Below are 17955 nucleotides of genomic sequence, written 5' to 3'. Positions count from 1 at the left end.
TGCGTGCTGCTGTTAACTGTTTGTGCTTAACAGTAGCAATCAGTATCGGTTAACAGAGGCAAGCAGTCGAAGTTAGCAGTTTAATGCATGCTGGCGTTAAGCACCCAACCGCTGAGTTGAGTGTCAGGCTGTAGGCTGACTACAATTATATGTACTTTTAAAGACAATTTAATTAATTCTTTGAATCAAATATAAAATTTCCTCAGCAGCCAATTTGTGGACAATTGGAATCACGTGTCGACCCAGTTTGCATCATTTGTCCACCCCCATTGGCCCTCTATAATTGCTGCCGTTTGTTAACAACACTTATTAAGATATTCTCTTTTGAAAAAAATACCATTTATATATGCATAAAAAATAGATATTAAATATTAAACAATCAATTCCAGTGGGAATATTTAAAAAAAATATCGACTGTAGCCCTGCGCTTTTTTGGGTCACGGCCATATCATAAACAATTGTCGCAGTCACACGTGCTGAAAAACGAACAAGCAAAATGTTGCAACTCAATTTATATTCTCTAGGCTGGCAACATTGGCCGCAGCTGCAGCTGCAGCACGGGACAAAAACATTGGAACATCCCTGTGCGGGAAATGGCCAAAACAAAAGAGAAACCATTCGAATATGCTGAATAAAAAATATAACAACATTGATTGGTAAATGACAAGTGCCTCTGTTGTCGGCAGTTCTTGGAGCCCCACGAAAAAAATGTGTTTGCAATTAATTGATTTTCGGGGCAGACGGGGCTCGTTGGTTTCCCTCATCTACTCGTACTCCCCGCCAGTGTGACTGGGTTAAGTAAGCACTCCGGGCGGGCATTTGGCACCTCAATGTCAAGCATGGCAGCAGCAGCAGCAGAAGCAGCAGAGTGCTCGACAATCGTCGCCCATTATCCTGCTGCTGATGTTTGTCATAACGGTAAAACTGTTATGCGGTCGCTTTGGAAATTATACACAATACGGGAAATTCGAGGTGAGCTGCGAGAGGTATTTCAGTTGCATACAAAATCCCCATTAAATGCACCATTTGTTCGAGGTACTCAACGGAATTTCCTGGCGAATTATTTGTTCATGCCCGTTGGAGCAGGTGTCGAAATTTCTCCTGAGAAGGGGCTTTCCATTTGGCTTAGCTTGCTTTGGATTCATTGTTTGTGCCTTTGTGTCCCCAACTCCAACTCCCTCTCCATCTCCCTCTCCATCACCATCTCCTTTTCCAAATTGCATTTTAATTGTGCGCTCAAAGCAAACGCAGCTAAGTGCAAACAATTTCGACTGAATGCACGACAAACAAACCCGTTAAATGGAAAATCTTTTAAAAATGAATTGAGAACTGAAAAACGGAAAACGGAAAATTGCACGGCGTTAAATTGCTTTAAGCGCATTTTTATGCGGATTCTGTACACCTTTAAGCCGAAAAAGTAGAACCAACGCGAAAATGGAATAAAAGAGGAAATGTACCAATGCAAATTTGTCTTTTGACTTTGACTACGTGAGCTTTTAATGGTTTCTGTTGGTAACTTTACCAAAAAAAACTCGAAACTTTTCGGTTTCCTGGGTCGTCCCCTTTGATTTCAAGTTGACAAAAGTTCCAGCGACTGGAGCGCATATTACAAAGGCCCCCCAGCCGGACAAGAAGGAGTCGCAGAGTCCAGCTCAGGAATGGGACATTTGTGCTTTTGCCAGTCTGCCTTCGTATCCTTACCTACTTGAAATGCAGCAGCAGCAGGAGCAGCAGCAGTAACAGAAGTCTTAAACATTTCGATTCCCAGTCGCCTTTTCGGTTCCGTTCCGTTCCGTTCCATTTGGACACACGTAAGTCCCCGAAGGTTAACGCAACTAAACTTGGCCGAAGCTGTTTAACTCTTGCCTGCTGCTCGAATGCAAATGCAGCTAACTTTTCCTAATTGCCGGGTAGATAGCGCCGGAAAGTAAGTGTGCCCGGACACACGACCGGAAAAGAGGTCAGAAGTCAAGGCTTTCTCCCCGTCAGTCGGCAGCTGCATCAATCATCTGAACTAGCCCGCGTCGAGGGTGTGGAGTGTGTGGAGCCGCTTAAGGGCATAGGTCAAACTAATTTGGATTCGTACATTTGCAACACATGTTTTAATGTCATTTGATACGAGTATGTCCACGAGCTGAAAGCTTTTTAATGACCATAATTTAGCCACTGCAGCCGCTGCACACAAACAGACGCCCACTCAGCAGGCATCCTGGGTCAAGGATGCACACGTGGCGGCATCGAGTACGAGTAGGAGTACGAGTAGTTGGTGTGATGTGGCATGGCTGGCTGGAGCAAAGAACAGGCTAACCTTGCGCATAATTAAGCTTCGAGCACGCAGCAACCACAGGAGCAGCAGCAGTGGCAGCAGTGGCAGCAGTGGCAGCAGTGGCATCTGCATGGTTAATCATACTCCATGTTGGCTTTGAAGACTTTGAGAAATGTATTCAGCAGGAGAGCAGAGAAGCCCAAAAAGCCTTTCAGCACTAACATAGACAAATATTGTGACAATAGCGAAAACGAAAACAAGAACTGGGGACGCGGCACGACCGGCGCTTGTGTAAATATAGAATTTTATAATAACAAAGCACGTCGCAGGTGCAATTAGTGTGCAAATAAGCGTTTATTTGCCTTAGCAGGCGAAGCAGGATGGCACCAGCTCCAGCTTCAGAGTCAGAGTCAGAGTCAGAGTGGGGTGATAACTGACCCAGTTAGCCCCCCGCTCCGTTTGCTGCTTTTAGTTTAATTGTACTCCAGTTGGCGTCTTGTGAAATTAGAATTCAATTCGGTTCGGTCAGAAGTCACTGGGGTGCCATATTCAAGATAATTGCCCAAGATTATGTCAAGTGAAGTTTCCTGGGCCATAAATCAACCCAAAACCTGGAGTAAGAGTTTTCTCTGCTCGCAGCATCGAAGGCAAATCACATGCACCAGAGCAACATTACTCAAGGCACTGAAGTCAACCAACTTGCAAGTTGCAGGTTGCAGCCTGCAACACAAGCTATGCGCAACCCGAGGAATGGCAAACAAGAAAACTAACCCCACGACCAGTTGGGGACTTGCTGCTATTTGCACACATCACATGTAAAGTGCAGTGACACCAGCACACAGTTCCTCAGTTCCACAGCTCCTGGCAGACCCAATTGACTGCAAGCTGGCAGCAACATTTCTCAGTTTTCCACCTCTGGTATCCTCTCCGTTTGCTCGCAGAGAGCGAGAGCGAGAGAGATCGCCAGGGGGCACAACCTGTCCCGTGTCCTGTGCACCGCCCACCTGTGTGACAGTTGGCAGCTGCCTAAAAATTTGCCGAGAATATTCCAGTGCCTTGGGATTTGATGGCAATCGCTGCAATTTGGCCAGCCCGGAATTCAAGCCAAATGGAAATTAAAATGTTTTTAACTTGTCAGTGTGTGCAATTGATTGCGGAGCCTGGCCAGTGCCCTCTGACCAGTCCTCCAGCTTGATTTTCTGTGCTGGCTCTGGCCCTTTTTTGCGGTTGATCATATTTGCATGCCTGGGCAAAAGTTCTCAACAAACTGTGCTAAAATGTTATTAGCGCTTAATTAGTGTGCAACTTTTGCCGACATTGCCACTTGCACCACACTCGCACCACACTCGCAACACACTCGCAACACACTTGCACCACACCCAACTCAACCACAAAGGAAAGGTGCGCTGGCTGAACTTTTCAGCTCAGCTTTGTGGGTAAAAGTTTTTAATAACGTTCAACTAAAATGAATTAATGCGTCTTACTGCCAGTCTGACGGATGGCTGAAAACGGAAAGCTAAAGGCAATGCTAGGCGTTGCCAAGAGCTGCGATGAACTGGCTAAGAAATGATGAGAGTGGCTTACAAAAAGCACTAACACCAAAGAAATACCTCACTTGCCAACAACAGAAAATGTAAAAATGTAGGGGAAAAAGAAGGGAAAAGAAAGCCCAGTGCCAAAGGCAACTTGAAACAAATGCATTAAATATTCACTCCGCTCTGGGACAGTAGGGAGAATGTTATGCGATTGTCAGGTCCTGCGAAAAGGGTCAACAAACCGAACTGACAGTTGAGCAGAATGGTTTTGCACTGAATGTTGAATGTTGAATGTTGAGGAGCATCACAGGAGTCTTGAACACTAAAATAAATCTTCTTTAATGTACAAAGATATAATGAAGGAGCATATGCTCCATATTAATAAGTACATTTCACGCTCTCAAGAAAGATATGACCACATTTGGTTGTTTAATTAAAAAATATCAACGCTTGCATGCTAATTAAACGGACCTCGAATGTGCTCCTAAAACGAAAAAAAGCAGCGGATCCCCCATCAAGTTATGTGCAGATGGGAGGCTATCAACGAGAATTTAATAGACTCTCTGCTGCCAGCCGAGCAACATTTTGTATGACAGGCCTTTACGAGCGCATTACATGGGGTTTATTACTGCGTGGCAGGGTGCAGTGGAAACAAATACATCAAATGTCAGCCCCATTGGCGTGTGGAACAATGGCAGCAAGTATCGAAGGAAACAGCTCACTTCGCTCTTTGCTTGGAGTGAAGTGCAACATTGAAAGCTTAATTAAATTGCATTTGTCACTAAATTGAAATTGAAATGGAGTTTGATAAGCAAAAGGATTCGAATTCAATGTTCAGTGCTCCGAAATTTATGCACATGCGATGGGAATTTGGTTTATTTACAGCACAGCACAGTGCACAGTGCCCGCCCACTACCGATTCCCTCACACCGGCGCTTGCCATACATCTAATTTATGGCCAGATTCGACCTAAACTGGCTGTGAGCATCCCACCCCGCCCGGAACCAAGCCCACCCACACGAAGTCGGAAGGCAGGAAAGGTAAGCTATAAATGGAAGCAAGCCAGACATCGGAGGCCAGCATCCTGTTTGCATGCCACACACAAACATACTCGCAAATAAACACACACAGAGCCACACCACCACACCTACTCCATGGGCACTGTGTGCTGTTTAATATGGAAATATATCGCATCTGCCTTTACGCCTCGATAAGTTTTCAATGAACACTTTGTAACTATTTTTACAGCGTTTAACGTTTACACTTCTGCAGATCAATGGGGGCCCTAAACTTTTCTCTGTGTGTGTATGAGTGTGCCATTGACAACAGCGATTGATAGCTGTCAGTTTATTCAAAGCCATGAAAACACGATGCCCAAATGTTGGCAACAATATTTCGCCCTTCCAAATGGTAGACCAACATGAGGACGTAAGCCTGCTCCAGAGAATCTTAATCAAGTAGCATAAACAGTGCGTACACGCCGCAGTGTCCTTCCATCGCAGTTCTCTTTATCCGCTGGAGGACTGACTCTCTTCGAAGACGAGTGTATCCTGCATTATCCGCTCATGCGCACTTGGGGGCACACACTCTTTGCTGCGGATAGTTGTGTGGCACGTGTTTTTGTTTACCTTCTGCATTGTTGTTTTGTCCAGAGTCACCACAGCCGTTCTCCCGGTAGTAACCCACTTTTTGGGTGCGTAACACTGCACCAAGGCGAGTGCCGAGATGCTCCTGCTTTTGCAGCTGCAACTGCTCTGGCTGGAATTCGAGAAGTGGCTCGTTCGGTTCGTCATTTTGCTTTATTTGGGATGCTTGCGGTGCGCGTGAAGAGTCCTCATGCCAACCCATGATTGTGCAGTTCGTTTTGACATTTGTGGTTAAGAACCCTTGAGCTGTTCCAACTCTTGGACTGGCTTGGAGTCTCAAACTCACACACGCTGACACGGGCCACTCTGGTCGGGGCAGCTGCAGCTCCCCAAAAGCAAGTGGAACTTGGGACATGTAAGGCATGTGGAATGCTACGAAATGAACATCCACATGCACAGGATTTGTTTCTCTGACCAACGTGCTGACAAATGCAGTTTGACTTCACCCAAGTTTGAGAAACTTTTGTGTTCTGGAATAGCTGCAGGCCTATGCCAAGAACAATCTCCCACATCATACTCGTACATCGATTAAAAGTCTGCTAAAAATATAAGCAACTGTCCAAACCGACAGCTATTCATGCCGCTGGATATTGCATGGCTCGCAATAACCAATTCCGAATAAGATTTTGCACATTTTCAGAGGCATGAATATAGAACAGGGTCTTGGAGTGGGGACGGGGGCTAAAGCCCACTGAAAACTTAATTATCTACGAACGACCATAAATGTTTTTACCTGCTGCCTGCTGCTGCTGCTGCTGCTACTGCTGCTGCTCCTCCTCTGGCGCTTCTGCACAGAAAACATAAAATTTATTGGTTGTGAAATTTTTAAAGAAAAAAAAAAACAGCAAAAAGAAAAAAAGGAAGGTATAAAGAAAACGATTTCGGCAAGGAAAAATTATTGCAAGTTTGCATGCATTATGGCCACTCGAGGGTTGGCCTTCTGCAGCCCTTGTCTGTGGCTGCAGTCCTGGTGCTCGTATTCTGCTTTTCTGGCATTCTGGCATTCTGGCATCCTGCTGGGACGGCCAGTGGGTTTATGTTTATGCATAATCCGCACCTGCTCCAGCTACTGTCCCGGCAAGGAGACCTCCTTCAGCACTTGCACCGCCCTATGTGGCAAATACATATTCATTCCATGCAATTTGGCCACATGTTTTCCCCAGTTCTCGTTAAGGTTTCGTTCTGCTGCTGCTGCTGCTGCTGCTGGTGCTGTAAAAGTTTCGTTCCAATTCTGTTGACACAATTTTACTGCTGCACTCCGCTCTGTAATTACCGAAGCGGTCAGCAGTTTCTGCCGCAAATCTATTCATTTTGTGCCACATGCAATGCCAAACAAAAAAAAAACGAAAATGTAAAGCGAAAGCCAGAAATCAACGCTCCTGACCGAAAATATCCTGAACCAAATTGAACAGAATTTACGGTGGCGTGGAGAGGGATGGGCCTGTGGGCCTGATCTGCATTTAACTTCTGCTATGGAAAATTTAATGAATGAACCTGCTTAATTATTCCATTTCAGGCGGGTTTATTTTCTACACGCGCGTTTTTACGCGGCAATTGAAATTTTTAATAGGAAAATGCGTGGGCGCGTCCACAATCCGCACTCGACTGTGCTGCGAGATGAGCTCTCCTGGGGCTCAGGCCCCAGTTCCCGGACCACGAGCCCGTCTCACCGATGGTTGTGCGACTCGTCGCCAACTGGCTGGCGTCGCTTTGTGGCATTTTAATTACAAGCTTGAACCGGGCTGGGACAGACCAGAGGCACAACATTGGAGTGGAATGGAGTGGAGTGGAGGCTAATGAAATTAAAAAAGTCCCACAAATAGAATTATAATAAAATAGAGTTCTGCAGCGAGAGCAGAGCAGAGCAGAGCAGCTGAGAACGGCTGCCATAGCAACCTTTGAGGCCCAGGGGTCCCTGCTGATGGTGACCTCAGCGCTGGAAACCATCAACCATTGGGCAGCCATTGGGCAACCATTGATATTTTTGCCTAATTAATTGTCATTAGCGGTCTGCTTTGAATGCAATTAGTTACCTTTAATTGTAATTAGTTTGATATTAAATATTTAGATTTTTTAACTGCGGTTACCGCAATGACTCCCTAATTAGCAATTATTTGTGGGCGAATGTATGTCAAGAACAAAATCAATGTTTGCTCTCCCTTTCTCCGACATCAGGGGAAAGAGCCAAAGAGAAGGTCACATGGGTTGGCACACGGCTGCCCCAATTTAATGAGTCCCATTTCTGGCAGTCCCGTAAAAGTCAATTAATGCTGCTAATCGAGTTGGAGGGGCAATTTTCAATTTTGGGGGCAGAAATCAATTCGCATGCAAAACGCAACATTTCAACATTTTTGTAATTAAATAAAACCCTTGCCCAGCAATGTCACAGAATTTGGAATGTGATCTGCAAACAGACGAAATGTAATTTCAATTTGTCAAAGCCACACGACCAAAACACACACAAACAGACACAGACACAGACACACACTGACTGACTGTTACAGATAGCCACTCATGGGCACTCGTGTACCTGTGACCCACGCCAGGGTATTGGAATTTATCGCATGAAATATAACTCGTTCAAGTAAAATGCTTTTATTCATTCATTCATCCTGAATGGGTGAATGCTGGAGAGGGGCGCTGCCATTCTCAGGGGATCGTTGAGAGTGTTATGTGGCCGAGGACCATTTATAAAATATGCATTGGGCATAGAATCGTTTTGTATGGCAAACGATTATAATGCAAATGCAAAAACATTTTTGACAGCACTCCGAAATTGTTTCCACCCCCAAAGCAGTTTCCAACAAAAAACCACACAGAAATGAAATATTTATGTGTTAAATCCTTTTGCGTCGTCTCTGCCCCCACCTTTGGGCCCGACGCAGAACAATAAATAATAAAATCACTAACTGGTTCACCCTATGAGTGTGTGTCAGCATCAACATCCATTTTCTACACAACAACGGACTTGGCCACGTCCATGCATCCACATCGATGGCGTCTCCCAGGACACTTACCTAAATCATAGTAGAACGAAGAGCTTTTGCCCTAAACCCCCAACCCAAAGCATATTGACAGACTCGCACTCGCTTTTGATAACTGCATGGCCTGAGAGGGGGGGCACGGAGTGAAGGTGGTGCTGCTTGGGGAAATCAGCGCCAGCGACAAAGTGAATGGGGCACACGCAGCACTCATATCTCTATATATCCATGGACATAACAGGCTGTGAACCGAAACGTGTCTATTGGTTCTATGATATTTCTCAATGTTTTCCTACACTCGAAGAAACTGTGACTTACTTGAAGTGCATCAAGCGGGGAGCATACAATGCCATGTCCCTTTTTCAATAGTTGGCAGTTACAAGCATTATTTTGTACACATATTTCTCGCTGTACCTAGGCAACGTAAAGAAATTGGCCGTCGAAATGCAAACCCTGAACATGTCAAACAATGCAAAAATTTAATTAAATTTCTGTGCCACTACGAATCAGTTTGGCAACGACAAAGTTTTGTTCACCTGCAGGGCTCCACCTCGTACATTTAATACGCATACGCCGCGTGGCGCTACAGTGTCGACAGAGTTTAGTCGGGGACCAGGCCTTCCACGACTGCCATGGCTGCCGCCAGGATCGCCCCGGGGTAACTATTAATAATTCATGCCAGAGAGAGAGAGAGAGAGAGGCAGAGACGGAGAGCGGGATAAAATAAAACTCGACTAAGCAAAGCAAACACATAAAACGTCATTTATTTGCGCTCTAATTGCAGAGTTCTTTAGTTTTTTGTTTTGTTTTTGGAGCCGGCATCTTGGTGGGTCGCCGCTTTGACTTGGTGGTGCAGCACAGTGGGGCAGTGGAGCAAACGGCGGTGCTGTAAAGCTGCCACGGCAATGGGAAAACAAATTGAAAAGTGCCCGTTTTGCAATTAAAGTCGCTGCCATTTGCGCAATCCCATGGATCCCACCTACATACATGCACACAAGTTCTATTAAAGTTCTTCTTTAGCTTCTTTTTTGCTGCTGCCTTCACTTAGCTTGCTGCTAAAGCAGAGCTGCGCGCCAAACTTTTGATAATAGTAGCACAGCACAGCACAGCAGCTGAGCGGTAGTTGATTGTCCATACGAGTGTGTGTGTGTGTGTGTGTGTGTGTGTGTATCTTAGCAATCTGTGTATCTGTGTATCTATGTATCCATGTGGGTGCCGGGATCTAAGCAACGTGTATAGCAGTGAGCGTGAGGGGGAATCCAAGTCAATGAAGCCAAAACAAATATAGGGAAAAGTTTTCCAATTTTCGATTGCCAATTGTGGAGCATTTTTTTTTTCTCTCGTTCGTTCGTGCAACTTTCTGGGGGAATACGAGAAAGTTTCTGTGCCATTTCGATACGAGTGATTGTGTGTGAGTGTGTGGGTTCACATATCTACCCTCTGGCACTCACCATTTCCAGCTGCTGCCAGCAGTTATCCTGGTCCACGTGTCACCTGCCCACAACAAATGCAAAATTCGATGAATGTGCAAATCATTTTGTTAATTTTGTTAATTGAGGACAGCGGCAACATGTTCGCTTAAGTAAATGCCGGGCATTATTTTATTTAGATTGTTTATGTATATTGAAGTTACTTCGCTCCAGCTGCAGTTCCGGGCTTTAACTTTCGCTTTGACGGCAAACTTTTGCTTTTTATACGACGAGGCACTACAACTAGCGTCGAAAGTAAGTTTTTCCCCAACGCAATGCAGCAAAGTTTTTCCACTTCAAGTGCAAGCGACCCGAGCGGAGTGGCTCCGCTCTAACTATGCTCCCTCCCCACCTTCACCGCTTTTCACTGACAATACAAAACTTGCAGAAGTTTTCACTTGCCACACACACAGAGAGACTAGCGGAGACTAGTCGTCTAAGTTGGTGTCCTGATGTCCATTTTATTTGCCAGCAACTGTGCAATTATTTATGTGGCAGTCAGATGCTTACGGCCACAATAAGGTTATAGTAGTGTGCCTCATACTATGCACACATTTGTGCTATGTAGGTACGTATATTTCTTCCTGCTGGAGTACTGGTTACTGCCGCCACATTGCATTTCTCATGCAACGACAGGGATGGCGGCACTTTAAACTTGCCATAAGTGTTTGTAATGCGCTCGTTACATTTATTATTGAGTGGCTTTGTCGCCTCGCAGACAGTCAAACAATGCACCCAGTGGCAAGCCCCCCCTCTCGTCCGACTCCCTTTTTCCTATCACAACAACTTGCTCCATTTGAATGCAGGGCGCATTTGGAGCATTTTTGGCGCAATTCCCCTTCACGTGTCCCGTGGCATACTTATCTGGGCAAGAGCAGCAGCAACCCCCTCCCTGGCTGGGGGCTGTGGCAAATGCATATTTAATATTTTCATTTCATTGAAACCAGCACGTAGAGCGTCTAAAAATTGTGTAAATTTGAATTGAACGACCCCCAATCCAGGGGCAAATAATTGATATGTCTTTTAATTAAGTTTCTGTTTCTGAGTGAATCTGAATCACACTTCCCCCACTCACAGTCGAAAACTTTTGCAAGAGCATTTCCATGTTTAACCCCTCCAAGCACACACACACACATACACCTGGCTTACTAGCGGCCCTCAAGCAAGAGAAAATACAGGCACTCATATACATACATTTTTCATTAGACAAAAACCACATTGCGGCACTTTCAGCGGTCTGCCTGAAGGAGCATAAGGACACAAAAAAATCAACTTGATACTGGCGCTGCATTATTTAGCGGCATGCAAATGAATGGACAGCATTTTACTCTCTTTGGGCTTGGGGGCTACTACAACGCAATAAACTTCAAATGGCGGCCTATCAAACAAAGTCCTGCAGTTTGCCATGGAGTAGTTGGCAAATGTACAGCCTGCCGGGGGGCACTGTCTGTCGCCAAAAAAAAAGGATGCGAGTCTGCAGCATAAGTTTACATTTACGCTTGGCTTGTCGCGTGGATATTGCACTTTATAAATCATCTGGGAAAAGCCTGGGCCCAGGCCCCCCCAAAACAGCATCACGTAAAAGTTGAGGAAAAATGAGAGCCTCTGCCAAGATCCCGGTCCCAGGCCTGAAACAAATATGCTCATAAAAACAGGAGAGTAAAAATCTGTTAGTTTAAAAAACAATTCGAATTGCCTTTTGCAGAGTGGTTTCAAGTGAAGAATCATCTAATCAGCCGGGAGGATACCATTAAGTCATGCAATTCTTTTGCCGCTTCCTGCTGCTGCTCATGGCTCATTCGGCCATGGGCATTGTGTTTGGTTTTCGTCTTCGGCCAAAAACCTCAAAAGTGCCTCGAATCGGGTCGGGTTTGATTTCTATTTGGTTGATCTACTTTTGCCACCCGCTACTCCTTTGCTATTCTGTGGCTGATTCGCTTTTTACTGACTTTCGGGAGGACCAGGACAACGAGTACGAGTTCGGGTACGAGTATTTGCTTTGGTTTTTGGCCGCTTCCATTTGGCATTGTTGTGGATGCCAGCCAAATTGCAACGATTTCAGCTTGGCTTTCAATGCTCAATGCATCCTGTTTGTGGTCCTGGTCCTCGTCCTCGTCCTCGAACGTGATGCACGGAACTAGGCTATGCTCCTGGGACCCTGATTAAACTGCAGAGTCGAGAGCAAAAAGAGTTCAATTTGCCAGCGTGGAGCAGAGCCAATCGAGTCTCACACAAATGAGGCCACATTTCAATGCATGCAAATGGACTTCGTGGCGGGGATTTGTATGCGCGACAGAGGACATTGCCTCCGTTTGTTGACACAACGTACCGATTGTTTGGCTGGCAATTAAATAAGTCACAAGTGGCTGCTGAATCGCTTTCTTATTTCCTGCTTTACTATTTGCTCAGCCTTTGAGGGCGTGGTCTGGACTTGATTAATTTATGACATTATTATCCGACATTGGGCAACCAAGTCACGTGATGGTTCCCAACCACATTAGTATAGGTTTCAGTGATTTAATTTCCCGCTTTGGCTGTCCTCGAGAGTCACTTGCAATTACAGCGACGATTACGTGCAAACGAAGGCTGCTCAATCCCATCAGCGAGAGAGAGACTAAGTGTCATTCAATAGGCTCGCATCGGCAGGGAATAGTTTAAGAGTTTGCTTCGAAAAAAGTTCCTCCCTAATTGGCTTTCAATTAAGAAGAGAAAAAGTCGAAAGTCTGGTGACTCGCAAATAAGTTTGCATTGAATTTTGGTTAACTAAAAGCCAGATGATGATGAGCAGGAGTCTAAGCCTTACCAAGCACTTGCCACATTTGCGCTGCATTAAAAATGCATTTTCATCTACTCCTCAGCACTTCCTGCTCCAGTGTGTTTAATAGTCTATGCAACAATGTCTCTGTGTGGATGTTTCTGCAGGAGTTTGTGCTGCTGGGTAATGCTGATGGCAGCCATGCTATAATTTGAGCATCATGAAGTGCACTTATCACGGCGGTTGCCAAGCACTGCCTCAGGATAAGCATCAGCTGAGTGTGTTTGCCAGCGGTTCAGGGGAAAAACTGCATTACATTTACCACCAGCCAAAGATCGTAGCAGCAATCCTCGTAGCGATGCATTCCACATTCTATTCTCCGGGCATCCTTTGGCATTGCTTATTAAAACATTCCCCCCGAAATCCCTGTGGCTAGAGCATTTGACTTTGATTGCCATTTGGACAACGCGTCGTATGATTGTTTTTAGCATGGGCAAAGAAGAAAGCCCGAGTCCGACGTGAACTCAAATTGATTTGTGCACGTGCCCAGTTAGCTAATGAGGACTCGAGAGTCAGAGTGGCCAATGCACCGGAGCTTGGCTCTGGCATACCGAAATGCTTTACAATTGTCGCTGACATTTTGCATTTTTTGTAACCTTTCGCCCCCTTCCTTATGCTTGTTGCAACTGACAGGAACGAGGGGACATGCAGCTGGGTGGCACAGGATACATGCTGGACAGCTGCCAGGTCAACTCTGTTGGCCATGTTCACTTAATTACAGCATTAACACACACCCACACACACACCCTAGGGGACAATGGAATGGCAGGAAGGTACAGGGACAAGAAGTGGAACTGGATTGGTGGTTCATCCGCTCTGAACTGCATTAAAGTTTTATAATAAATCTAATGGTCAACCAGGACAAAACTGTAATTTTGTTTGTTTGCTCGCAGGCGAAGTGACAAGCGGACAAGATGCCCCAATGTGGGGTTGTGGGGGGAATCCCTTTGTCTTTGCTATGTGTGACATCGTCTAATGGTGCATTCGTGCATATGAAATTGCTGTCAACAAAGGCTGGGTCCAAGAGCAGACCGAGCAGGAAGCACATCCGCCCCGCCACAATCGCAGGATGTGCTGCCCTAATGTGTTTGTCAGCCATGGAAGCCATCGGGCGGGCAGGCCATGGCCCACAAGCGAGACCCATTCCCGGGCCATAGTTATGGCCAACACTGTCTGACACATTCACCCGCATGTCCGGGGGACTTTAAAGTGCTTGGGGAAATCAGCGGCAAATCGAAAACTGAAAATGAAACGAAAGCAAAACGAGTTTCGTGTTAAATGTGTGTCGCCAAAGCGATTGATAAACGCCCAGACAGACCACCAGCTCCCACACAGTCCTCCTCCTCCTCCTCCGCCTCCTCCCTGTGGGCGTGTCTGATTACGCACCTGGGACCACACGACGTGTGCCGCAAATCGAAATCAATGTCGACAGTTGACAGTTTTAATTTTCCTGCGAGCGACACGTTTAAAGACCAAAATGCGCAAAAATTCCCGATAATTTCCATTGGTCACAAGTCACAGGGCGATGGCAACGATTTCCTCCATTTCCTGCGAAATATCCGAGCTCGTAATTTGAGTTCCAATAAGTCACAAGGCAATCACTTAAAAACTGTTTGAACTATGATCCCTGGACAGTTACAAGAACACCTTCGAGTGGCATTCGAAGCGAATAGTTTGTTTGTCTCTGTCTCTCAAGTGCATTTCAAACAAAACAGATTAAAACTGAAAACTGAATATTTTATGGGGGAAAATGTGTGAAACTTTACAGGTCACGTGGCTGCTGGCAAAACGCCACTCCCCATAGATTTAACAGCCCAAATGGCCAAAAGATTTATAGTGGCCAAAAGTGTTGGCCAGAACCTGGCCTGGGCTATTCAGTGCGTGCTGTTCGTGCTGGTTAAAAACTTTTCGATGGCCACATTCCCAGAAATTAACGAAGCTGCTGAGCAGCTGTAACCCCCCGGACAGACACTCGGCCGGAATCTAGTCCGTGTGTATCGCTTTCGTGGCTCTTTAGGTTGTTTTTCTTTTGCTCCTGTTTTGGCACCTGCTGAAAGTTGGGTTTTTGGTTGCCACACGGCGCGTCGGCAGCCAACTAATCTGTTAATTTATGTTGAAAAGTTCAGCAAGTTCTGAAGCGCTTAGCAAACAAATTGCAATAAATTATTAAGAATATTTGCGCACAACACAGGCGGGCATCAGCATCGAGGTGTGAGAGCCGCTGCATGGTGACTTTTCCTGGCAATACATTCGCAGTTTTTGTGCATTTCATTAATTTATGTTGCGTTCCTTGCCAAAAGTTGCTGTTTGTGTGTGTGTGTGCGGGATAATTTGATTGCGCCACAGAAAAAGTTTACATTGCCAGGAGGCGAAGTTCACACGCAAAAGATAAACACAAGAGGCGGGCCAGCCTTGAATGTTGCCTCACTGCACGTCCATTCAAAAGTGGCTAACGAAAAGTTAAAATGTTCTTATGCATAAGTGATGCCGCTGTTGCCCCATTCTGTTGCACGAAGCATAGCGCTCGGCGGCTGTCCTGCCCCGTCCTGTCCTCTTCTGGCGACAAAGTCCTCACGAAGTGTCCGCATTGCAGTTGTTTCCGTTCCGCTTCGTCGCACTTCGTTCCGCTTCTGCGACATGAAAGCTTAATGACGTAATTAACTGTTTGCGTTGGCGCTCAGCTGCTCAGCTGCTCAGCTGGCTGCTTGAAATCGCGTATACGCCGCGTGTGGTGTCTTGAGCCGCGATTTAAAAGCATCGCGTGACCCATTTGCACGGCCTGCAGCCCGCCATGCTCAACATTCAAGTGCAACCTTCGGCTGGAGCGTGTGTCACTTTATCAGCATGAATCTCACAAAAAGCCGTGACACAAATTTGTCCGGCCAGAAACAAAGTCAAATATGTACACATAGCCAGCGGCAGGCAATGGGACGGTTCTGATTGGCATTCGGATTGCGATTTGGTGTCGGTGTCGGGGGCTGGTGTTTGGGGGCTGTCTGGCATTTTGACTGCCTGCCTGAACAGGAAATGGCTGTGAAAACATTTGAGCTTCAACCTGCCGACAAATTAAGTTTGATGACTTGGCGCAAAAAGGCAGTTAGCAGGCGCGAATCCATTTCCGCCGCTTAACGTCATTAAAAGCGCTGAAATTGAAATTTCGGCCAGGGCTACAAAACTAGAAGCAATCACAGATTACCATTTCCATTCCCATTCCCATTCCCATTCCCTGAGCAACTGCCACAACAACAGCATAATAGGATCAGGATGTGGAGGTGGAAAAGGAGCCAAGGCTTCTCAATTCTCAATTGGCTGCGTATGAAATGAAATTGTCAACTGCAATTAGCGCGCTTAATGCATCTTTCGGATGCGAATTGACAGTCTGACGGCCTCGGCTGTCAATCCGCTGGGCTGTTGGGCTGTTGGGCTCTTTGCCCACCTGCCTGCTTGTCAGACCCGACCTGTAAACGCATCCTGGAGGACTCTGGCAAGGACAGACGAGAGAAGCCTTGCCACACAGCACTCAGACATGCATGCGTTGCTCACTCGCCTCTCCAAGTTGCACATTTAAAGACTACGGCGACTCGAGTGCCCTTCTGACTACTGATGGCCCTTCACCTAACCCCTCACACACACACGCCCAGACACCACCACACGTGAGCAAATGCTGTTTTGCCTGTCTGCAAATTAAATAAACCCCAAAGATTACAAACTTATGGCAAGAGTGGACCTGGCATTAAATCCTTTACAACGAATGTCCCACAAATATGTAAGCGCTGTTTCAGATTCTTCAACTCAAATTAAAATTATTCAGCATAATGGTTCTCTTAGTGTTAAGTTTGCGAGAAAGAACAGCATAAAGTTATCTAAAAAAGTACGTTTGCTTATATCTCAATATGGGAAACAAGTGCTCGCAAAATGATTAGCCTAATTCTTCGACATTATCGCTATAATAATCCTTTCAAATGATGTTCCAGCTGACTGAATTAATAGCCTACTGGTTCATCATTAATTAAATTGTATATAAACTTAGGCGGTTAAATCAGCACAGTAATACGATCATCGGGCTTAAAACTGGACATGTCCATGGCTAAATCGGATTGTGGGAAACATTTTTATATACCTGTTGCTGGAATAACTACAAATATGTATTTAATTTGACCTAGAACATAATTTTTATTTTATTTTTGCATCAGATTTGCATAAGGATCAGTCGGAGATTTGGTAGCTAATTAAGTACTATTCATGGCACACAATCACTTGGCCTTGCAGCACTTGGCTCCTGTTTTGGCGGCGCATTGGCACTGGGTGTTACCGGCACAGGTGCTTCCGCATTGGCCCGATGTGCACTGGCAGTCTGTGGATGAGGAATTCGTTTTATTATAACTTTATTTTAAGGGTTTATAATGTTGTACTCACTGTTTCCGCATCCTTTGCAAGGCATCTTGTTGTTGGTTTTGTTTTAAATTTGAGCGTTGACTGCTAGGACTGGTTGAACCGTTGGAACTTGTTTGATTCCCTGTGTCTGAAGATTGCTTGCTTTATACCCAGTCTGAGGCTATTGAAATTGTATGTTTCTATAGTTTAGCTGCTGATTAGATAAGAAAGTCGTGTGCAGTTGCGCTCGTTCAGCGTGCGCAAAAAATTTACGCGTTTTTCTGTGACCATAGAGACAAAGTCGCTTTGCGCACGCCCCCTGCCCTGATAAGACCACATAGAAACACTTCGACTGATTGGTGACTAGCAGGATTCCCCTCTGGTGGTGTGCAAAGTCAAACAAACAATTGAGAGTGCTATAAATTGGCAGAGTCGCTTCTCTGGAAACATCAGAAAGCGTTTGCCACCAGCAGAGTCAGTAAATTCAGTATCTAAATCTTAAAAATACAAATTCTAAAAACAAATATGGGTTGCAAGGCTTGTGGAACCAGTAAGTTGTTATAAATAAGATCAAAAATCGAAATGCTAAATAATTAATCTTAACCACAGACTGCCAGTGTTCGGCCACCAAGTGCGGAGACAACTGCGCCTGCAGCCAGCAGTGCCAATGCGCCTGCAAGAATGGACCCAAGGACAAGTGTTGTTCCACCAAGAACTAATAAGGAATATATGTGACAGCTCCTCTGGCATACAGTGATTCGATGGCATTTAATAATGTGTAAATGAACATGTAAATTTGTGTAACCTAATGAAACCTAATGGATTAAAAACAAAATGTGTTTGTAGTTTGAAAAATCAAATCTTTATTG

At 45.4% G+C, this 17955-nt stretch overlaps 2 protein-coding genes across 2 annotated transcripts; one reads left to right on the top strand and one right to left on the bottom strand.

The window, feature by feature from the left end:
- Positions 1–16872: 16872 nt before the first annotated feature.
- LOC117585334 (metallothionein-2) lies at positions 16873–17281 on the bottom strand. Its single transcript, XM_034274774.1, has 2 exons — positions 17129–17281; positions 16873–17066 (listed from the first exon to the last, which is right to left on the bottom strand). Exons 1-2 carry the CDS (start codon positions 17151–17153, stop codon positions 16966–16968), a joined length of 126 nt encoding a protein of 41 aa, XP_034130665.1. The 5' UTR covers positions 17154–17281; the 3' UTR covers positions 16873–16965.
- A 236-nt stretch (positions 17282–17517) lies between these two features.
- LOC117585333 (metallothionein-4) lies at positions 17518–17941 on the top strand. Its single transcript, XM_034274772.1, has 2 exons — positions 17518–17636; positions 17696–17941. Exons 1-2 carry the CDS (start codon positions 17612–17614, stop codon positions 17803–17805), a joined length of 135 nt encoding a protein of 44 aa, XP_034130663.1. The 5' UTR covers positions 17518–17611; the 3' UTR covers positions 17806–17941.
- The last annotated feature ends 14 nt before the right edge of the window (positions 17942–17955 follow it).

Source organism: Drosophila guanche, unplaced genomic scaffold (genome assembly GCF_900245975.1).
Source record: "Drosophila guanche unplaced genomic scaffold, DGUA_6, whole genome shotgun sequence".
Classification (NCBI taxonomy): Eukaryota; Metazoa; Arthropoda; class Insecta; order Diptera; family Drosophilidae; genus Drosophila; species Drosophila guanche.
Note: the sequence above shows the minus strand (reverse complement) of the source record. Positions and strands in the feature narration are given on the sequence as shown.